Genomic DNA, 25,186 nt, shown 5'->3' on the forward strand with positions numbered 1-25,186 from the left:
GAATAATCTTATTAAAAAAATAATACCATGTTAATTAAATTAATTATCATGTTATTAAAGAAAAATAATATTTATTATACTCTAATTAAATTCTGTTAATAAATAAATATTAATTTTTATTAAAATTAATTGTTTTTTAACCGTAGTTTTTAGCGCTGATTGATTTTTAGCTTCCCAACCTCATTACATTTCAATTATTTCAGAATTGTTGGTAGGGTTCGCGATCTATCGGTTGAGGGATGAATATTTTCAAACCGATTTATTAAAATGTTATCGAGAATATTCAACCAAAAATTTTATTATTATTACGTTCGTCTTTTTAATATTTAATTGAATTATTTTCTATTTTGNTGAAAAATTAAAAAAAAAAAAAAAAAAAAACATTAAAAAAATACACTTTACAAGAAGTATCGTATAACGAATTTCTATTTTACGCCATTACATTTAATACAAATAAAATAATAATAATAATAATAATAATAATAGAAACTGCAAGTAAGTAGATCTGTAGTTTTTGTTTTACTAAAGCGAGAAATAGTGAGTATTAATGAAGCGAGAAATAGTGAAGCGAGAAATAAATAAAAGTAATGAGCATTTATGCTCATTACTTTTATTTATTTCTCGCTTCACTCTAAGTAGTGTTATTTTTTTTCCATTTGATTTTTAGCACCAGGGTAACTCTCGCTACATGCTTGTCCTTGGACTCTTTACAACGGTTAGAAAACCTCCTTATGTAGTGTAGTGTGTGTTTGTATGTCTGACTCAGTAAGAGATAAGAGTTCTTTCTAAATGCGGGGGTGAAGCTGAGATTTTTCAGTCTTTCTGATACTTCACTAGGGGTCAGAGGGGGTATCTGGTCTTGTAAATCGGGTCGTTCGGAGGGTAAAATAAGCTCGTCTGTTGTCACCTCTGTCTATGTGTTCGGTGGATAAGCATCCAACCAACAGTATTAGTCGAGGTCAGTGTGTAGGCGTCATCTGAGGCAGCCGGAAGCATTACAGAACGCTCTTCTACGTCATGTGTCGTCGAAGAGTTGTAATGTTGAAGATCTGCAATGTGTATCTTGTCAGAAGTTATTGTGGGTGAGTTTTAAGTCTTTTTTTTATTTTTAGGGGGTTATTTTCGTGTTTATTTTCTAATCAGTTCTATGTTTACAGTTTTGTAAGCTTGTATATTGCCTTAGTTTACTTTACTAAGCGTTAAATCGAGTCGTTTGTTTATAACGTTTATACTATGTTTCTATCTGCAAGTGTCTAAAACACTTAGAACTGTTTGACGGTTCTATGAGCTCGATACACATATATAGGAGTGTATAATTCTCAGTAATTTAAATTAGGCTCGTAGATTATGTTAAATTCTAATTGTAACACAAAGGCATTAAAGAATTTGGTTTCGTTATAGAAGCCACGCGTTAAAAATCACGTATAAAAATCAGTATAGACATATTCGTTTATGTTTATGTTGCTGGATGTTCAAGGTTTGTAAACATGGGGAATTCCTACTTAGCGCTTACTCATAACTCATTATTTTAAAGGCATAGGGCCTCGTATCTTCAATTAGATCTACACTCCAAGATAAGATACATTCCGCAATGTGTCAGGTCCAGATAAAAGTAATGATGATTTATGTTCGACACGATAAAAAAAAATAGTAAGAAATACTTTGAAATGATCTCATTCTATAACCTACTTTCTTCTGGTTAAAGATGCTCATTAATTTAATTTTATGTAAATTTTTAGCCCATCTTTACTATGACACAAAGAAAAAATGTATTTGCATACCTATGTTATTTTATGGTTATGTTTATCTTAAACTTTAGCTTATGTATCAGTGGCGGATTACTCAATAGGTGCACTAGGGCCTCGTCATTTCGAGGGCCTCACATATAACATAACAAAAAGATTCTAAAACTTTAGAAAACGTTTAGAAGATGTATATTATAAAGGAAAACGTACTATTTGATTATTTTATTGTCTTTTTAATACGAAAAAACACTTTTACATGAAGGGCCTTATAACGAAATTGCGTCTAGGGCCTCAAAGGAGTACAATCCACTACTGTTATGTATCTATCAAAACATTATTATCGCAGCCTAAAGGCAGTTTGTTTCGAATTTGTTTAATTTTACAAAAAAAAAATAAGGTTAAAAATCCTTCAGGATCTCTGTAATAATGCCTCTTTTAAAGTATGAAAGGTTGAAGGTCAAATAAAGGTCATACTTTATTTATTTACATTTTTAAACTTTCTGTATTTTTAAGATCAGATTAAAACGTTAGAAACAAATTATATTTACAGTTTAATTCTAGAAAAGAGATTTCTGGAATCGAAATTGACGTGTTGTTTTCATTTCATTTGCCATTGCTGTCAGTTACAGAAAACGGCCATTTTGAAATCTAACGTTTTCTACAACTGAAAATTGTTTTTAGTATTGGATTTTGCATTAAAATGGGGGGATAATTTACTATATACGGTATGTTTCGAAGGCGTTTTCTATCTTCAACACCTTTACAATGAATTAGCAGGAAGGGTGTTGCATTCATTGCGCTGTTTGTATTAGGTTCTAAGAGAGGTGTTGTATGCATGCGTGTAGCAAATTGTGTGTTAACTGAATATTTTATGGTCTACTATTACCTTTACTGATTAACAATGCGATTAATGGGAAATTTGCTAAGTGAATAGGTAGTTTTTTTTTTGGCCATATCCAGATGATTACTTCACGCTAAAAATTGACAATAGTTGCCTAGAAATTTAAAAATTTTACGGATGTCTCGTCTTAACTGTATACAAATCAAGGGCATGAATAAAAAATGGCCACGTTCCGTGTACAAATTTTAGAGATTTTAATCGTTAATACTAGGCTTCATTCCGTAAATTGTTGGTTTTACTAATGTTAAGTGGCCAAGCTGTACTGTACAGATTGAGTCCTAGTAAAGTAGAAAAAGCTTGGCCACATAAATTAGAGGTTTTGTATGTAAGAAAATGACATTAGTGTGATTATATGTGTTGAAACTCACAGGAAAAAATACGTTTGGAAAGTAGGCCTGCGGGATTACAAAAGTATGATCTCTGTTGTGTTATCCTGTATTTTATTTTATGCAAATTTTAGAGAATATTTCTATCTAGATCCTATTCTTTTATACTATTCTAACCTGTTACACGTATTTGGATGATTGTATATTAAAATTTATACAAAACAAGGCTTTACAATGGTATAACAAATGTCTAATCCGTGATATTCGAGGTTTAACCGCTGATATTCAAGGCTTAACCCCTAAGTTAATACTACTTAAAATATAATTTAATAATAAACAAAATCTCAAACAGTCAGCTTATAATTTTTCTATTCATAAGAAACAAGTTTCAAGAGTAGAAAAGTTGCTACATACGTAACTTTTGTAATTCTAAACTTAAAAAAAAAAAAAATATGTACAGATGGATGGTAAATCGAACAAAGGAATATCAAACCAAGTTTAGTGACAGATCAGCAAGATGAAAGAGGACCACCTCGTTCAAATTACACACGAAAAAAAAGGTGATATATGCTACAAAAAGATGAAAAGTATCGAAAAGATGTGCGTGAGTACCAACCAACAGTATCTGCAGCCAAATAACTGTAGCTAAAATTAGCTGCGTAAACAGTAACTGATACTTCTACCACATCAAGCGAATCCCCTTATTTCGTTAAAATAATACAAAATTTATCTAAAAAACATTTTTTAAATAAATATATATATATATATATAAGATAAAACGTAATTGGTCGATACCTACCTACCTTACATACTCCATGGGATCATTACAATTCTCATCCCTACCTACGCCATTAACTTTCTAGTTGTAAATGATGATGTGTGCGTATGTAACGGGTGAAGTTTTGCTACTGTTAGTAGCACAGACGTCCGACGTTCGCGCATCAACACCGTTTCGCCCACGTTGATTTCTGTCGAGCACACTCACTCTTCTTGAACGGTAGCTTGACAACCCGTCGTTTCTGATACTTTAAACTTAACACGAGTAACCTTAAATCAATTTATAAACTCCCACCCCTGCGGAAGAGTGTGTGTGTTTGTGTGTAGGTTTGTGTTTTCGACTGTTGACCACGTGGTACTGTTTACTGTAGTCGCGGGGGCGGGGAACACCCTCCCCTAGGTAAGTGCTTCAGAATGATTATTATTAACGTAATTAATTACAGAAAAGAAGGCTACTTTCTTTTTTTTTTGTAAAATGTTCTCTTTTATGCTCTTCACACCCCTTTATTTATTACGTTCCTTTATAAAATGTATGTCACTAGTTTTGTTTCGCGTGTTTCTCATAGGAAACGAATGTAGATACGTTTCTCACTCGTGGACAATTCAGAAAGTGGGTGAATGAGATGTAATAAGTATTAATTACATTAAGTTGTCGGCAATGATTATTTAATGTCAGAGCCGGGTCGTTAACGGTTGTTGATATTTGCAATTCTTTGTTTATGGCTCTTGTGTGATGAGTGTTTTTTTTTTTGGTGTGTGTTTAGTGTTTTTTTTGTATAGAAAATAAAAGAAACCGGGAAAATTTACTGTGGAAAATAAAGTAAATATATCTAAAAAGTCATGAAAAAACTTTGAAGGCAATAGGAAGGCTTCAAAGGCTCTTATTATTGATAGACCCCTTTCGTTGTCGCGGTACTCTTGTTGTGATACTCGATTTTTTCTAAGAGAAGAGGCTCAACTTAATTAGTAATTAAATGTTAATACTTAGTAATAACCGAGCCTTCATATAAAAAAAGGCAAAGGGAAGGCTCTACTTATTACTAGAACGTTTTCTTTGCTTTAGGCTATATTCTATTTGGTAATGCTGGAAACTTCAAGAAATAGACTCGAAATTTGCAATCCTTGAGCCTTCTAGAGATAAATTAAGGCTTAAATTCAATGGAAAGTTCTGAAAAAAAAATAAAGGCACAACTGTTGATGTTGAATGTATAATAAACGTTACATTACTAGAAATGGTAAAGGTGCAGAAGATAATAATCCAAAACAAGATACATTTATGATAATAAAGGTTCAAATAAATGTATTTTTTTTGGATTATAAGGCACGAGAAATGATGATAAAAGTGAAGATAGGAAAAAAAATAGTAACAGAAATCTGTAGAGACGAGAGAAATGATCTTAAGAATTTATGTTTGACATTGGTTTTATCGATAATTTTGTATTTTTAACAAAGAAAACGTTTGAAAATTGCTTCTAACAGCTGTAAAGGTTTAAATTTAAAGAGGCTAATTGTGTTCAAGGCTTCAAAAAGTGATAAGATCATGCAACTTACCATAGATAAAGAAGAAAGGTGTATTAATGTACACTTTTAACAGCAAAAAAAAAAATGAAGTGAAAAGACTTAAATATCAATGTTTTGTAGCATTAATATGCCTTATATATTAGCTAAATATTTTTCTATTTTTCAAAGTATTATTCTCTGTAAGGACTTTGTTGTTGAAAGGTTTCAGATATTTATCTTGAAACTCTTGAAGAAATCTTGAAGAAGAAAAAAAAAATTAATAATGAGATTAAATTTTTACGTAAAACTATTAGAGAAGTAATTGTTTCTTGTAACAATAACAGGATAATTAAATTTGTTATTGATTTTGTTTCGTAAATAGTGAAGATTTTCTTCGAAATTGCAATCAATTTGAGTAAATCTATCTTCTTAGAAGCAAAAATTTTAATTTATAATTTATAAAATATGGTCAGAGGAAAGAAAATCTGCGAAAGTCTAGGATTTTCGCGAAGTTTTAATGCATTTTTGTAATTTAATACCTCCTTTTAACGAATACCCACTAAATCGGGGTTTTAACAAAGGTCATAGGTTACAAACAACCGAAATTTATTCGTATGTATAGCCGTTTATAAGGCCACTTATCTAATTTGTTAACTATGTTTAGGTTATATGTTAACATTCGAGATGTGTCATTATGATGAAGCGAAACTGGTTATACTTAAACAGGTGTTTTCTAAAAATTACCCTTACGAAACTAGTAATATCATAATTACAACACTTAAAATGGCAGAATATAAAATTACCCTACCAATTACAGTAAAGAAAAGAAAAAAAAAACATTTCTTTAACTGATATACAAAATAATGCTACGTTAAATATTTCGTAACTTAAAAAAATATTTCTTTTTTAAAGAAGAAATTAGTAAAAAAAAAAAAACAAACGATTTTTCCTTACCTCGTTTCTACATTTTTGGCATCATAATTTTGGGTTGGACGGACGTATTCTTCTGACGTCATCAAGGTCGAAGGAGGAGGTCGAGATACGGAAACTAGCGAAACGGGACCTCCCAAAATAGAGTACTATAGTGCCCACGCCCAAGGTACTTTCTACCATCTGTTTGAACCCAAAAATCGCTGTACAATGCTTCTATACAGTGAATAACTCCCAAATTTTCAGTTTTTTTGGAGGGTTGCCCCAGTTTAAAACCATCGAATTAAGTCCACAAGTGTGTAAAAATCCTAAAATTCGATTTCCGATCAGTTTGTACGGACGTAAGATATCAATATAAGCTGTCAGCCAAGCACTTCTATGAGTTACAAACAATTATGACAGATCCACAAACCTATGGAGAATTTGAACAACTTACAAACCTCAAAAATATTGAAGAAAACTTTTTAATAATCTTGCTAATAATTACCTTTTTAAGCATCTTAATCACTTTACCCATTCAATTTCTTATAATTCAATGACCTTATATGGCTATTAACTCAACGATAATGTAAAATATATTGAAAGAAAATGTTAGAATAAATGTTTTTCTGAATATTAAGAAATATTTTGAGGAAAGGCTCTAAAATTTTCTACTGAGCCTTATAAGGTTTGACCTATATGCTACTCAACCATCTGCATAACAGTTACTCAAATAGAACGTTTAAAGCGTGAAGGCGCGTGCTAAACCGCCCTCCCTGGGTTTTTAAAACACTTAATAGTTAATTTGTATCCTACCGAGGACCCAAAATACATCCGGCAAGCAGTAAAGTTTCATTTGCAACCCCGAAAACTATCTTTAAAACTCCAGCTGCGATTTCAAGTTACCCTTCTTCTTCACCCCCTTATTTACGATGTTGTGCATTCGCCTACGTTTAAATAATGTAAACCAGTTTAGTAGAAATTATTATTTATTTATCGGTAGCATAAGAAGGGGGGGAGGAGGAAAGAAAACAAAAATTATGAATACATTTATTTTACATTTCTCTCTCACTGTAAACAGTTTCCATTCATCAACAAGAACAGATAAATAACCTTGCATGAATGAAACTCGGTTACTCCCATTCATAAAAAAAAAATAAAATTGTGGGTAGAAAAAAATAATATAAAATAAAGATTATTTAACTTTATTATCAATTGATTTTTCTTTTAAAAAATTTAAAATTTAAATAAATAAATAAAAATACAAGAGAGAATTTATAAACAAACTGCATCTATTTTGACTTCTTGTTTATCCAATTTACTACAAAGTAACTAAAGATAAGGATGAATTTCTAAGTTTGTTTATCCTCAAATGCACTAAACAAAACTAGAAATCGTATAGATGAAACTAAGATTTAAAGATTATTTTCTATATTAAAAAAAAAAATTAAGAATTAGCACTAAATTCTTTGTTGAACTGCGTTTTTTTTTAAATCAATTAAATCGTTAATTAGCGTAAAATAACAGGAGTTTTGTAAATTATTATTTTTTCTAAACAAGTTTTCTCTGTTATCGTTCTGTAGAAAGACATAAGATAGGAAAGAGAATTAAGGGAACTTTTTTAGGAAGACTAAGAAAGGGGCGAGAAGTTAAAAAGAAATTTCTTTTCGGAAGGGCTAGGAATAGAACAAGGATGAAAGAAACTTCTTTCGAATAGACTAAGAAAGTTTTTTTTTCTTAATTCTTGCTGTTTTACTAGCCCTTTTAAATAACTTTTATCAATTTATCGCCTATTCTTCCTAAACAGGCTTTGGTTTTGTTAATTCTTGCTGTTTTCTCAATCCTTCTAAGACAGTTCGTTTAATTCTTGCTGCTTTCTCAGTCCTTCTAAGACAGTTTGTTTAATTCTTGCTGCTTTCTCAGTCCTTCCAAGACAGTCTTTTTAAATTCTTGCTCCTTTTTTAGTCCTTTTAAAAGCATTTTTTTTAGTGACTATCCAAAATATTTGTATTAGACGTTTTAAATTTATTTGATTTTATCAAAAATACTATATTTTTGTTTAATAAAATAATATTTGAATAATTATTGCCTTCTCGATCTTCTAAAAACAATAACCTTGTAATGAGACAAGAAACAACATATGCGAAGAAATAACAAAAATAAAACATGAAGTAATGCAACTATTTAAACCGTAATTTTCCTTAAAAAAATCAATCAAAATTAATTTCTTTTCAGTAGAAATTTAGTTTCAGCCCACTCCAGAGATCAGAATTTAGGCATTTTTCATTGCAAGAGATCAGCAATTAAAGCGAATATTTATCATTTAATCAAGAGAAACATCAATTTATCACTAGTTTTTGATTATAAATGTTATTTTTTTATTTAAAAATACTTGATTTTTAAGTAAAAAAATAATTAATTAATTAAAAAAATTACAGTCTTAAACACAAGTCTCGCGGTACCTCTTCAGTGAGTACATTAATTAAAAGTAAATTTTCTTTAACAAAAAAGAAAAGATAATTGCAAATTTTATTTACTATTTAAGGATCTTGTATAAAATTTTACGAAACAATAAAAATTTTTAAATTATAGTTTAAATTTAATTAACTTTTTTTTTAAACTTTTAATAACTTAACCGTCAGTGGGAGTATGCAAATCACCTGCGTTTACTTGCACCCACGTCAAGGCCTCTACTACCCCAAAGAGGACAACTTATTCATGTTGATAACCAAAAGAATGTCCTTCAGAAATCTGTGACGTATTCTCACACCATCCCATTCATAAGTTTCGCTCCTGATGTAGTAATCTGATGTATTTTCTTAGGAACATCATAACGAATGCCCAGGTACTTTCGTGTTTACCACGTTTAAATTTCGGTCGAAATTTAGCCCTCCTCCTCCGGAAGTCATGAAACGTAGTAAATACTTACGAAATTTACAGTTATAAACACTTAATTTTGCAAGTTTAAGGGCTGTTTAAGGGGGAAAGAAGTTGAACGACATAAGTACAAATCTAGTTACAAGCTCAGACACCTGTTCTATTACCTGGCCTCTATTTTTCCACCTACCCGAGTACACGAATCAAGGCTACCTTGGATTTGGCAGCCCACACATGCAAGTAAAGAGGAAGAGGAAAAAAAAAGTACCCCCGTAGTAACGACACTCCCAATTCATAAAGCGATAGATACGTAGGTGGACCCGTTAACTAAACATCTCCATCCTCTGCAAGTTGTATTTTCGTGATCTTGATTCTTTTTTTTTTCTTCCTAGTTTCTGTGGAAATAGTTAAGTACAACAAATGTATGAATATACAAAATTGGGCGTCGGTTCGCTTAATTTTTTAAGAGATGATGTCATATGGGCAAAACGAACTCTTGTATAAGTAAAAAAATCAGCGCAAATGTACTAATTCCTTCCTCAATAGTAAAAAAAAAATGAAAGGGTTTGATGAACGAATCAATTTTTCTACAAGTTTCATTCATGTTAGTATCATCCATTCATAATTATTCTTGCAAATTCATTCATAAGTTAGCTTGTAAGGTAACTTGCTGTTAGACAATTCCGCCATTTTAACTGCTTCGTCACTATTTTATCCCCTATCCTCTCTATTTTTCTTCATTATTTTTTCCTGCTTCCACACATTTTATTACAATTTTTTTTTCTTTCTTCAACTATATTTTTTATCTCTATTTTTCTTCCACTATCTTATGCACTTGCACCGTATTTATATCACTGTTTATTACTTCTATCGCTATTTTTCTGTTATTACTGTTTCATCTGCTACATTTTTCCGCCGTTGTAATTGTTTTATTCTCCATTTTTGTCACTTTGTTTTATATATTTTTCCACTACTTTCAGTTCTCTACTTTTTTTTGTCAGTGTTTTATCTCTTTCCATTGTATTTTTGCTGCTACTTTTTTGTAAACAGATACTTTTCTTCCAGTTTTCTATATTTTTAGCTGTTCTATCCGAGTTTTTCTTTACGTTTTTTAGCAATTGTGTTTCTGCTTTTACCATATTTTCCCATTGTTTTCTCACAGTTTTCCTTTTCATCACCATTTTAGCTGAATCCATCTGATTTTTTCACTTATTTGATGAATTTTTACTGCCATTTTTAATCTTTCAGATATTTTTGTTACTTTTTTATCCTTCAATTTCTTCCAGTTTTTAACATTTTCTGCACTAATTTCCTACTGTTTACATTATCTTTTGCCACTACATACTTTTGTTTTTACAACATCTTTCCATTATATTTTCCTCACCCTTCCCTGTATTTTCCGCCATTTAACCTAACCATCTAACATTTACTTTTTCACAAAATACAATTAATTTTTGTATATTCCTTCCTTCTCAGAACTAATAACAAGAAACTCGTCACATTTTTCAGTCCTTCTAAGACAGTGAAACTCGTCACATTTTTATTTATTTTAACGCAGATTAGCACGTTAAAAACTCACCAACAAAATGATGTAGTGGTTGTTATCTTCTTAAACAATTTTCATATAAACTAAACATATAAAAATATAAAAGATAAAAATAAAAGAAATTGCTGTAAATCTTTTAAAGGTCAACAGACTTGGACTAATATGTAGAGTCATTCAATCCTTCCTCATATTACTTGATATAATCTAAGCTTGTTTGAAAAATGGCTCGTGTTTATAACTTTCTCTCTCTCGCTTACCCCCTCTTTTAACTTTCACTTTTCCACCCCCCCCCACACTTGCAGGAGTTGAACACTGTTAGGAAAAAAAAGAGATAAAAGGAATTGGTTCAACGTCGTTCATATCTTGTAACCTTAACTATTCCTTCCTCTTGTTTATTTACATTCCATTCTCTAAATTGGTTATATTAGTGTTGCTTGTTTCAATTTGCAATTTACTCTTTTTTTCTCCCCTTTCTGTTCCTTTGTTGCGTGCTGCCTGCACATTTACGACGTTTAAAACTAATTTAAAGGTAACAGAAAACGTTTTTGGTGTACAAAAATGTGTCCAGTGACATTGTTTCAACACAGGTCGAGTGTTAAAGATGAAAATTGGGTTACTTAAAAGTAATTTTTTTTTCATATAATTAATGATCATTAATGTGAGTCGAATGTTGCACGCCTGGTTTTAATGGTTTCGAATGGGAGCAGTGATAGGAAATATCTAAATTTAGCTAACTTTTATGATATTTTAAAGTCACGTGAATCGTTTTAAGCTATCCGATTAGTCTACTTCAAAAAAAGTTAAGGTGAAATAATCGATGAATTACGGCGGTTTTCAGGTGTTTCACGTCACATTTTCACCGAAAAATGACTAAAATTTATAAACGAAGTTGGTATCTAACTTCAGAATGCTTTAAATTATCACTTAAACCAGTTTAATTAATGAAATTCTAAGGTTAAAATGGTCTGTCTGAATAAGTAATAATAAAAAAAAACCCCCATTCTTGACATATTATAAAAGTGGTCATTAAGTGAAAACATTAATGTTGGAATTTTTATAGAACGGCATCATACGATTTTTGAATGCTATTACAGTAACAATTTTTACAAAGAGACCAGACACTAAATTAATTACTATCATAAAGTTGTCCTTTAATCTGTCAATGCCGCCGTCCTTCCATTAAACGTTTCGTTTGATTGTTTGACAACCGTAAGAATTCTATTACAGTAATAACAATTAAAACACACAAAGTTTTTAAGTTAATTATTTGGCAAAATATTTCGGAAATTTCATCACCTTTCTAGAAAAAGTGTTCTTTTTTTTTCTACATGAGGTTGCAGGTTCGAACGCTGTGGAGGATTTATGTACTTTCGTACACCCAAAATAACGAAGGGAGGAGTAAAATAAACAGTTATATCGAATGAAAATAAAGTGAAATGACTCAGGAAGTTACAAATGAATGACAGAATTCGGTCAAGAAAGTGAGGAATGTATTTCGAAATAAAATTCCTAAGAGAAGTAACCAGACAGCAGCTGGAATGACCCCTTTTCTCGAATGTTTAATATGGCCGTCCGGGTTGTGCCCGGTGACGTCATGGATAAGAATAAATGCATGTAGAGATAATGCCCTTCCATAATAAATTTACATTAATTGTAGCGATTGTTTTACATACAAAAACAACAAGAAAAGAAAAAATCTCACAACCTTACCGATGAAGGGTACTAATAATAATGATGTCATCTGTTATTTTCAGTTGATGTCGTTATTATTAGAGCTCTTGAACAAAGAAAATCTTGTGTTTTAGTTCGTGTTTGATTTAATAATAGTTTCCTCCCCCCTCTGCTCTGACGTTTATCAAACGTTGATAGAATGTAAAAGTAAACATGTAATGAAGGTTATTGTAAGAATTTACTGTGGTTTTTCTTTAAAAATACTGTATGTTGTGCTGTATAAAAAATTCAAGCTGGAAATTAAAGTTAAAATAACAATATAATGTTATTGAGAATAAATAAAGTAACTTTAGGATATATGGCTGTATATTCAACCAAAAAATAACTGTTAGAATGCAGAATAATATTGTACTGAACAAAAATATAACAACAACATTACAAAGCAGTATTGTGTTATAAAAACTCAGTTATTTGAATCACAAAAGTGTGTTGTGTTGAGAGAAATCCAATATAATAATTACAGAAAGTAATGCCGTACTGAAATAATTCAATATTATCATTACAAAATTAATGTTGTATCGAAAAAAATCAAATAATATGATCACAAAATTATTGCTATACTGAAAAATTCCAATATTATGATCACAAATAATAATGTTGAACTGAAATAATCCAATATTATGATCACAAACAGTAAGGTTGTATCGAAAAAATCCAATATTATGATCACAAACAGTAATGTTGAACTGAAATAATCCAATATTATGATCACAAACAGTAAGGTTGTATCGAAAAAATCCAATATTATTATCACAAACAGTAATGTTGAACTAAAATAATCCAATATTATGATCACAAACAGTAATGTTGAACTAAAATAATCCAATATTATGATCACCAACAGTAATATTGAACTGAAATAATCCAATATTATAATCACAAACAGTAAGGTTGTATCGAAAAAATCCAATATTATGATCACAAAAAGAAATGTTGTACTGAACAAAAACACAGTATTGTATTATAGTCACAAAAAGTAATGCTGTAAGTGAGCATAAATTAATTTTTTCCAGTTGTTTTCGTATTTAGCAAGATAAGTTTTCGATTAATTTTAAAATTGGCTTAATAACAGACAGCTTGGTTTTCTTTTTCAGTGCTTGATATTAAGCATTAAGTTTTAAGTAACCAAAGAATTTTATTTTTCATCTTCTTATCATTTAAAGTATTACTTTTCAGAGTATTAAATTTGAATTGGCTAAAAAATTCAAATAAGCAATGGAGTGGCACCAACTTAATAGAGTTCAAAAAGATTCGAGTACGCGTGTACTTAAAAAGAAAAAAAGCCAATTTTTAATTAATAAATGAGTTTTTTTTTTTTAAATTATTAACGATAAAATTCGTATATTCTTCTATTATTTATTGCTTTTAAATATAGAATTGATAATTTAAAAAAAAAAAAAATTTATATTCGCGACCTACCAGTTGAAAAACAGTGACGTAGTATGAAAGAAAGTGGCTCATAAGTCAATTAACTGAGTGAATTTACTTTTCTACCATCTCGGTAACTAACTTTTGGGTCTTCTTGCATATTAAAATATTCGTGTAAATTGTTAATTATAATTTAAATCAGAACTATGAGTATGTAAATAAGCAGTTTGAGAGGAATTGTAATGCGGTATGCTCATAGCTGACAGGAAATTTTGAATATATCAAATAACTAACCAATGCCAAAGAGGAAAAAAACTAGTTATGTTGATAAATATTCACGTTTGTATACATCATAATTGCTGACAATATTCTTATATTTATTGAACATTATGAAGATTGTCTGTATCCATTCAAGTTCATGAGGTATTTCTAAACAATTAGTATTTATCTGTATAAATCCTACGGTATATATTCAAGATTTAGTTCTCTGTATCTGTTCAATATTATAGAGTTTCTCTATACCTGAACCTGTATTATAGAGTTTTCTTGAGCTTCTGTAAAGTTGAACATTATATAGATTGTTTATAAGGTTCACCTTATGTTTACCTTATGAACAATTTAAAAATTAGTATTTATTCTTTCATAAATATAATGGTATGTGATGAACATTTAGTTCTCTGCATCTGTTCAAAATTATGATATATGTAAAGAGCTGTTCAAGATGATGAGATCCTTCATCTATTCAAGAAATGAACACATTGAATCTGTTCAAGACAATAGAAATTTGCGTATTTGTTCGAAAGTTACGTTGTTTTCTGTAACTGTTCAACATTATAGGGTTATCTGTATACCTGTACCTGTATTATACAAACCTTTACCTGTTATAGAGTTTCATGTATCAGTTCAAGGTTATAGGATTCTTTACATCCGTTCAAGGTTATAACATGTGTTCAGGATTCTGGAATTCTGTGCCTGTCAAGACTTACGATGCATGCTTTAAATACAAAAATCTGTTCAAGATTTTAAAAATTTATTAAAAATTAAACAAGTTCAATTATGAAAATAAAAACTTTGATAACTTGGATACGCCTCCATCATCATTAATAATTTATATAAAGGTTAAAAATAAAAATATAAAACGGGCTTTTAATTTAAAAATTAATTAATATGATCAACAAAAACATCAAAATAAATTATAAATGCAAACCTTTTCCTTTATAAATCATTGGCAAAGTAACGTGTTCAATTTTAAAACAGCGGGAAGCCAAACTGTAGTGTATAGTAGTGTTATAGGAGTTAATTATAACTGTGAGTCACTTGTAAAAAAATTAAAATCTATAAAAATCAAGTAGAGAAATAAAGAAAATCTTTGTCTATTCATGTTATGTGTATATATAAATATATAAATATAAATAAAGTTTGAAAAATTAAAGTTAAAAAAATGATTTTTATATATGAGTTTTTATAGCTTTAGAATTTTTAAAATTCTTTATATATACAGTCGACCCCCCCCTATAACACTGTTGATTATTCCGTTTTATATGAATTCCGTGTTGTACGAGTCACTTAGATTTTACAAATACGTGAGCCTTTCACAGCCCGGCACATGTATTTGTAAAATCTAAGTGACTCGTACAACACGAAATTCATATAAAACTGAATAATCAACAGTGTTATAGGGGGGTCGACTGTATATATATATTCTTTTTTTAACTTTTTAATTTAAATTCACTGCAATTTATATAAATATATAATTAGTTCTTATGTAATTATTCAACTATATTTCTTATTCCAGTTAATCTGTATGTTTGTCTGTAATTTTCACAAAAGAATATATAATTGTTTATTTATTTGTATTATGTCCATTTTATTAAAAACATTTACATTATTAAATTTAAACTTTTTATTGAGCATTTTACTTTTTTTTTTAATTGATAGATTCCGATGTTATTTAAAAGTGAGTAATTAAGTATTTTGAATAATCTTATTAAAAAAATAATACCATGTTAATTAAATTAATTATCATGTTATTAAAGAAAAATAATATTTATTATACTCTAATTAAATTCTGTTAATAAATAAATATTAATTTTTATTAAAATTAATTGTTTTTTAACCGTAGTTTTTAGCGCTGATTGATTTTTAGCTTCCCAACCTCATTACATTTCAATTATTTCAGAATTGTTGGTAGGGTTCGCGATCTATCGGTTGAGGGATGAATATTTTCAAACCGATTTATTAAAATGTTATCGAGAATATTCAACCAAAAATTTTATTATTATTACGTTCGTCTTTTTAATATTTAATTGAATTATTTTCTTTATTTAAATGTAAAAAGAATAATTTAATAATAACTAGTTTAGTAATTCAAAACTGGTTTAGTAATGTAATTTTATTAAAATATAATTTTTTACATGGATAAAACATTAGCACATTTTCTATTGAAAACTTCCATTAAATTTTATTAAATTTATTCTATATCCAATGATGATAAACGAGATAGTAACACAATAAATTATTAAGAACTAATTACAAATTACTGTCCCTGGAAATGAATAAAAGCACAGCTGTAATTTATCATCATCATCGTCAAAGACAAAAATTTTTTAGAAAATATATTTAAAAAAATAATAAAATTATATATAATTCTTCGTAGTTTGCATCATCATCATCCTATAGAAGCGTAGGATGACGATGATGCTGCAAACTCTCTTCGTTGTTGTCATGCTATGAAACAAAGAAATTAATTTATTACTAGTTTAGTTCTTCGTTTGTTTTCATACACCATGTTTCATCATCATCATCATCATCATATGGAAATGTAGTATAGATTTAATATATAAATAGTTATGATTATTATCACGTTGATACAGGAAAAATGGTAAATCAATGTTATGTTTTTATATCCGCCTGTAGAAGTATATGAAAAATATAACTTTTATCATCCTCATCATCATCCTATAAAACACATGAAAACTATAGGTGTTTTATTGTCATCATTCTGTAGAAATGAATAAAAAACAAACAAAAAAACTGGAAAAAAGACAAAGATCATCATCCTTTACCATAAATTCTAGAGTTTAGACTCTATATTTTAGTAAAATTATATTGTGATACTATAAACAAGTATATAATTATTTTTCATCATCAACCTCATCATAGTAACACAACTTTAAATTAAGTTTTTCTTTTTTTTTTAATCATTTTTATCTTTTAAATTTAATATTTTATAAAACAGAAAACTTAATTTTTCTTAATTATATTACGTATTAATTATCATAATTATTTATCATAAGTTTCTACAGCTTATAATAATTATTAAACTGTTTTTTTTTTCTTTATCAAACGTTGTAAAATCTAAAAAGCGTTATTGTGTTGATGTCTGTCCGTGTTTCCGTTTGAGTTTCAGTACTTTTCTATAAGGAAAAACAAATAAAAATTACAGAATTTTCTTTGTATAATTTTCGAGAATTGTCATATATATTTTTTTTTATTTTGAAAATCAATTTTGGGTTATAAAAGTACACGTGATGTGATAGTCATTCCGAGCTTAAGAGCTAAATCTAAGTGATAAATAGATAATAATAATAATAATATTAAATAAAAGCTAAGCGTAAATGAAAATAACTACGTATAAATCACCCTAAATCGCATTCAAAAATAATGAATAAATTTTAATAAAACGTAGAAAATACATTTAATAACAGGTCCTAAAAAAACGCAAAACAATTGCGTAATCACTAATTAGCGAGAGGCTAAACAGTATTAAATTAATATAAATCTAACACATTTAGCTGTTAAAAGTAATATAATATTCTTTATAATAGTGAAAACATTAGAAAAAAACGGTATTTGAGGCATTGTAAACAATCCTGGAACAGATACGGTGAATCGTATGTACCTTCAGGCTATGGAGGAACATACATAATATTACTTTGTATGAAAGAACGTTATTATTTACAGTAAAATGATAGTGTGAAAGTATAATTTATCACACTTATCTACTTTATAAAAAAAAACCACATAGAAAAAAGATCATCTGAAAAGTACAGTACTTAAAATATATGAAAGAAAGGATCGTCGAACAGTAATATGTATATAAAGGAAAAGGATTATTAAAAAGGAATTCATGAAGAACAGTAGAGGAAATAATCGAGAAATGGAATATTAGTACATAAAAAATAAAGAAAGGGTCATAGGAAAATAATTTATAAAAGAAACAGTAGGGGAAAGCTTCATCACGATAAAGCATGTATAAAAAAAATTAAGGAAAGTATCACTGAAAAATAATTTATTAAAAAAAAACAGTAGAAGGAAGGATCGTCCGAATAGGAATTTAAAGAACAAGAGGTAAAGGAAGGGATCATTAAAACATTTTAATTAACATGAAAGTTAAAAATAGGATCATCTAATTAAGAAATCACAACAAAAACAATGTAAAAATCATTATATAAGCTTATGATAAAATAATACAAAACTTTAAAAACCAAGGTATAAAAACATATTAAATTTTATATATGTACGGTACAAGTCACGTTTATACTGACACGTAAAATAAATCTACCGGTAATTCAAGTAATTCAAAATCTAGACATTAAAACAGTAAAACATAAAGAGAGAGAGAGAGAGAGAAAAAAAACAATGAAACTGTAATTCTTATATTATTTAAATAAACAGAAAACACCGAATGAGATAAACGAAAATTTAAAAGAAAAAAAGAAGAAATAATAAAAGAAATTGTTAGGACGATGACGTAATTAAAGTTAAAAAAGACGAGAAAATGTAAAAAATGTCGAATTTTTTGATTTATATATTTATTTATTAGCCTTAGGAGGAAGTTGACCTTGTCTTTGATACGTTACTTAATAAAAAAATAAAAAGAATTTATAGGTAGAGAGAATCAACCTGTTTTCCTTTCGATATTCAAAAGTCAGTGTTTATACAACAAGGACTGAAATACTTTAGATACGACCTTCAACTCAAGCAACAAGTCGTTATAAAAACAGCTGCTTTAGGAAATCTCCGGAATCAGTCGTTAGTGACGTCACTAGCTCCGATATGGTGTTCGTTTCCTGATGATGACGTCAAAAGGAGTGACGTGAATAGTTCGGTAATGTTCGGCAGATTTCGTTAACCATATATGGGCAACATTCGAAGACGAAGTGTGTCGATTGCTTGCGACGTATGATTTACGTCACGACGCTTAATACGTCGCCGCAGCGAATACTATAGATTAGGAAGAACGTAGTACGTAGGAAGATATTGTAGCGTCAATCACCATGCACGGATGAGGAATGGAGTAAATTGCGCACACTCGAATGATAGCGAATGAGCGCGAGGGGGGTACCACGCGGGGGCTTTGAATGAACGCCAAGTATGTAGTCTGTACGTTACGTCATGTAGTTTTTATTTCGTCATTTACTACACTAGACGCTATTGGTTAACAGTCAATCTCCTCGGTCCATATTTGGAAGTGAGAGGATGACGCTGTTCATTCATGGGACTGGGTGTTGATGTAGGGACGTTCATTCAATGGGACGTATTTGAACGTAGAGGAAAGATAATGAGACGTTCAGATGATGTCGAGATATGAGACTGAAAGGTTGTGGACGTGTTTCGTTATGTCTCGTCTTTACAAACTGTCAAGGTTGTGTCACATTTAGGGACGCGTAAGGCACACGTGTTTTTTTGTGAATACTCGTTGTTCGTGCCCAACCCACCCCTTTCTTAGTTTTCGTCTATATTGGTGTGTCGATTTTCTTTTTCTCTTGTGTTTTTTTGTATGTGTGTGTGTGTGTGTCGATCGGACTGGCTTGTTCGACTCAAAATCATCTAGCATGATTACGGACTGTGTTCAAACGTTGTGCCAGCCATCCTACAGCGAAGATTACGAGTGCCACAGGAGTTGTAATTGTAACGCTAATTGTAGCGATCTTCTATATTATTACTTTAAGTACCTTCACAACATCACCACGGATCCTACGAACGGAGATAGTCACTCGCCTGTTGGGGAGGGAGGTGGTGGAGGATTAGACACCTCAGCTGACATTATCTCGTTACTATCGGCCGAGATCTACATCCCTGATCCCATAAACCCTCCACCTCCTTCCCAATCCGTTTCTGAAGGTGAGTTACTCAATTTTTTTTCTTACTGTATTCACTAACTTCCTATTCACTTCCTGTTAGATTACGTATTGACTACTGTTGACAGTCGAGCCCTATCGATCTATAGAAAAATTACTTTCACTTCCAGCCGATTTTAATCGAGTTTACAATCGTTAAATCACTTAAGTAGTTCGTCTAGTGTTTTTATTACTCGTCAATTAAGTAAATAACCTGGTTACTCTCGCTCTGGGTTAGTAATACAAGTGTATTTTCTTTCATAATTATTCTTATCACCCTTTGAGTTACGTAGGAGGAGGAGGAGGTTTCTCAGTTGTTACCAAGGGATTTAGCTACTAAAAAGTATGGTAACAAGCTGTTACTGAATACACTAGCTACGATACTAAGTAACATTAAATCGACCCTAATCACACTTAAATCCCTTTAAAAAAACCGAATAACCGCTTAACCGTAATTATCCGACGTTACGTCACAATTAAAACACTAGTCACTACTACAGTACTACAGCTGTTACCCGAACACACTATTTTTGATACGTACTTGTAGTCACGTGGTATCGGGATTTACTTAATCCTTCTTTAGGTTCTAATGCGGTTGTTACAAATTCCAATCGGGATTAATTCTGATCGGTCCGAGTGATCGATTGCGGTTGTTTTCCCGATATCGCCGCGCCCTCTGTGACAGAATGAGAGGGAGACCACCGTCTGACGTCACACTAACCGGTGACAAGAGTAAACGCCTACGTAGGAAGAAGCTAAGTCGTCGGAGGTAGGATGCGTTACATTAATTGAGGGGCTAGACACGTTTTGTATACAGTTGTCATGATGTATTCCGATTATTTTTCTCGGAATTATGAATATCAATAAAGCAAAGAAAATAAAATAAATGGAGTGGAAGAGTGAAATCTAAATGAAATATTTTAATTTTCTATTATTTATTTACGTTTTTATTTACCCTTCTTACAGCAGTTTTTATGAAGGGGAGTGTGTGTTAAGTAAACACAATTTATGGATTAAATCTTTCAATTTTTTTTTTTTTTAAATTCAAACACTCGATTTAACTCTTCCTACTAAAATTCCATTTACTTGATATTCAATTTAAGTTTTTTATATTTATTCCCTCTGACAGAAAAAAATAAAACAAGGAAATTTACTGTTAAAAATTTATACAATTTTATTATTATTATTATTATTATTATTTTTAATTTAATTTTTTCTCGCTACACAAGACAATAGCCAATTTAAACACCGAATTATACCAATTTCCATCACACGGATCACCAGTATAAATTAGTACTAAATATTAAACTCTTGACCCTACTAATAGTCTGATGGGACTTAATAGGGCCTTATCAGTTCAATCTTCATAATTAATTATATTTATCATTCGTTGTAGATGGGCCCATTTTATATCTCTCATCACTTTTTATTTACTTGTTTGCTTTAATTTTTTTTTCTCACCACTCAGCATTTATTCCTCCATTCCTATACAACAGGCGCTCTTTAACACTACCTAGTGTTTCCATACGGTAAAATTTACACGTGAAAAGGTTAATTAATTGTATTTTTGAATGTTTAATTTAATTTTTTTTAACGATATTTACGAAAATTGTACAGATTTGTCGAAGAGTTTGAGCTGCTCTTCGTGTTACTAACGCTCTCACGTATCAACTGATTTCTCCTCCCCATGTGAATTTTGAGCACATCGCTATTGTACAAGACATTCAGACACGTTCAAGAGTGGGCTTACTCAAGCTTCTGACTGATTAACCGTTTATTATTTATGTATATTATACATGATTTTTGCAATTCGATCTTCACATTACTATTGTATAAATGTATCATTTTTCAGTTTCATTCTTTTCTAATCGTTTCGTGTTCGCTGGAAATATCAAATTAATTATCTCATGGAAATCTACCACCAAACGAAATTTAATATATTTATATATCATTTAAAATATATTATAAAATAAGTGAGTAAAATTATAATATATATATANCAATATTATGATCACAAACAGTAATGTTGAACTAAAATAATCCAATATTATGATCACCAACAGTAATATTGAACTGAAATAATCCAATATTATAATCACAAACAGTAAGGTTGTATCGAAAAAATCCAATATTATGATCACAAAAAGAAATGTTGTACTGAACAAAAACACAGTATTGTATTATAGTCACAAAAAGTAATGCTGTAAGTGAGCATAAATTAATTTTTTCCAGTTGTTTTCGTATTTAGCAAGATAAGTTTTCGATTAATTTTAAAATTGGCTTAATAACAGACAGCTTGGTTTTCTTTTTCAGTGCTTGATATTAAGCATTAAGTTTTAAGTAACCAAAGAATTTTATTTTTCATCTTCTTATCATTTAAAGTATTACTTTTCAGAGTATTAAATTTGAATTGGCTAAAAAATTCAAATAAGCAATGGAGTGGCACCAACTTAATAGAGTTCAAAAAGATTCGAGTACGCGTGTACTTAAAAAGAAAAAAAGCCAATTTTTAATTAATAAATGAGTTTTTTTTTTTTAAATTATTAACGATTANATAAAATATGGTCAGAGGAAAGAAAATCTGCGAAAGTCTAGGATTTTCGCGAAGTTTTAATGCATTTTTGTAATTTAATACCTCCTTTTAACGAATACCCACTAAATCGGGGTTTTAACAAAGGTCATAGGTTACAAACAACCGAAATTTATTCGTATGTATAGCCGTTTATAAGGCCACTTATCTAATTTGTTAACTATGTTTAGGTTATATGTTAACATTCGAGATGTGTCATTATGATGAAGCGAAACTGGTTATACTTAAACAGGTGTTTTCTAAAAATTACCCTTACGAAACTAGTAATATCATAATTACAACACTTAAAATGGCAGAATATAAAATTACCCTACCAATTACAGTAAAGAAAAGAAAAAAAAAACATTTCTTTAACTGATATACAAAATAATGCTACGTTAAATATTTCGTAACTTAAAAAAATATTTCTTTTTTAAAGAAGAAATTAGTAAAAAAAAAAAAACAAACGATTTTTCCTTACCTCGTTTCTACGTTTTTGGCATCATAATTTTGGGTTGGACGGACGTATTCTTCTGACGTCATCAAGGTCGAAGGAGGAGGTCGAGATACGGAAACTAGCGAAACGGGACCTCCCAAAATAGAGTACTATAGTGCCCACGCCCAAGGTACTTTCTACCATCTGTTTGAACCCAAAAATCGCTGTACAATGCTTCTATACAGTGAATAACTCCCAAATTTTCAGTTTTTTTGGAGGGTTGCCCCCAGTTTAAAACCATCGAATTAAGTCCACAAGTGTGTAAAAATCCTAAAATTCGATTTCCGATCAGTTTGTACGGACGTAAGATATCAATATAAGCTGTCAGCCAAGCACTTCTATGAGTTACAAACAATTATGACAGATCCACAAACCTATGGAGAATTTGAACAACTTACAAACCTCAAAAATATTGAAGAAAACTTTTTAATAATCTTGCTAATAATTACCTTTTTAAGCATCTTAATCACTTTACCCATTCAATTTCTTATAATTCAATGACCTTATATGGCTATTAACTCAACGATAATGTAAAATATATTGAAAGAAAATGTTAGAATAAATGTTTTTCTGAATATTAAGAAATATTTTGAGGAAAGGCTCTAAAATTTTCTACTGAGCCTTATAAGGTTTGACCTATATGCTACTCAACCATCTGCATAACAGTTACTCAAATAGAACGTTTAAAGCGTGAAGGCGCGTGCTAAACCGCCCTCCCTGGGTTTTTAAAACACTTAATAGTTAATTTGTATCCTACCGAGGGCCCAAAATACATCCGGCAAGCAGTAAAGTTTCATTTGCAACCCCGAAAACTATCTTTAAAACTCCAGCTGCGATTTCAAGTTACCCTTCTTCTTCACCCCCTTATTTACGATGTTGTGCATTCGCCTACGTTTAAATAATGTAAACCAGTTTAGTAGAAATTATTATTTATTTATCGGTAGCATAAGAAGGGGGGGAGGAGGAAAGAAAACAAAAATTATGAATACATTTATTTTACATTTCTCTCTCACTGTAAACAGTTTCCATTCATCAACAAGAACAGATAAATAACCTTGCATGAATGAAACTCGGTTACTCCCATTCATAAAAAAAAAATAAAATTGTGGGTAGAAAAAAATAATATTGTGAGTTCTGGGCCTGTGGAATTTTATCCAATCATTCTTTCCCTGTCATCCCCCTGTGACTAACAACAACATAATATGGATGATAGAGACCTGTATTGTGGATATTGTTATTCTTATCTAATATTTGTATCTGATAACAATGAATTAGAAACAAACTATTTTCTAAATTTTTTCTTTTAAAAATTGACTTACTTTAATGCCTAATATTAAAACTACATATATTTAAACTTTAAAAAATAAAAATTATAATGGATAAATGGTACTTACTAATAGATTTTGGCTTCAGATCATTATTTATCAGTATAAAATTGTATAAAATAGACATTGTTTCTATAAAAAATATTTATCACATCTAAATTTGTTGTAATCAACTACTGAACACATTTCCTTAACAAATTTTACTAATTACAAAATGTTTTAAAGTATTTTATATTACTAAAATTACATAAATGTATATAAAGATTCAGATGAAAAATAGACCGAAATTTAAACTCAAAAAGATTTTTGCAAATAATTCTTGAAGTCAAATTTTTTTTAAGATTCAATAAGACTGTTAAAACTGAAATGATGATGATAACATTAATGAATACTAATGTTATCATCATTATAGTCTAACAATTATTTAAAATATGAAACTTTAGGAAATGACTGTACTCAAATAACTGCTAGATTTTAACATAATTGTTTTTTAAAGTTCAATTATCAATTTTATATTTTAAATGTATCTTATTTGATTATTATTATGTTGGGTTTAGTGGGTTATACTCGGTTGACACTGGTGGCTGTGTACTATGCCGGACCAGAGTCAAGGCATAGCTACCAAACCAGTGTCTGTGTCTGTATTCAGGAATTTCCTAACAATATGGCATGTATTCAATATAGTGGCCATCTGCAGTGTGATGTATGTATTTCTATTCAATTGTAATGTTCCCAGGCTTCTGTGTAGTGTGTGTGATATCACACCTGTACAGGAGAGAACAACAAGTACAATAAGCACCCAATCCATCCTTCACAGATGCCTTATTTCTTGGGCGAGTTCTGTATACTTGCTAATTTTTTCAGTGCATGTGTTTTGTACATTGTGAGTGTTTGGAATGGCTATGTCTATAATGTATGTGATTTTATTGTGTTTGTCAATGAGTGTGATGTCTGGTCTGTTGTGGTAAATTGTTTTATCTGTGATTATGGCTCT

The 25,186-nt window shown here is 29.9% G+C and overlaps 1 protein-coding gene across 2 annotated transcripts in view; it reads left to right on the top strand.

Annotated features, from left to right (window-relative positions):
* The first annotated feature begins 654 nt into the window (after positions 1–654).
* LOC111621101 (early growth response protein 1-like) overlaps positions 655–25,186 on the top strand; it is a 59,811-nt gene continuing 35,279 nt past the window's right edge. Inside the window, exon 1 of one of the 2 annotated variants that reach the window (XM_023363162.1) lies at positions 655–1,082. In XM_023363162.1, coding sequence (XP_023218930.1) covers positions 1,055–1,082 — 28 coding nt within the window. In that variant the 5' untranslated portion in view covers positions 655–1,054. Of the gene's footprint in view, positions 1,083–18,410; positions 19,807–25,186 lie in introns of those variants that run through there. The other variant, XM_023363161.1, reaches the window with a different exon arrangement.

The sequence above is a fragment of the Centruroides sculpturatus genome, unplaced genomic scaffold (assembly GCF_000671375.1).
Source record: "Centruroides sculpturatus isolate CEXI.00-Female unplaced genomic scaffold, Cexi_2.0 scaffold294, whole genome shotgun sequence".
Taxonomy (NCBI): domain Eukaryota; kingdom Metazoa; phylum Arthropoda; class Arachnida; order Scorpiones; family Buthidae; genus Centruroides; species Centruroides sculpturatus.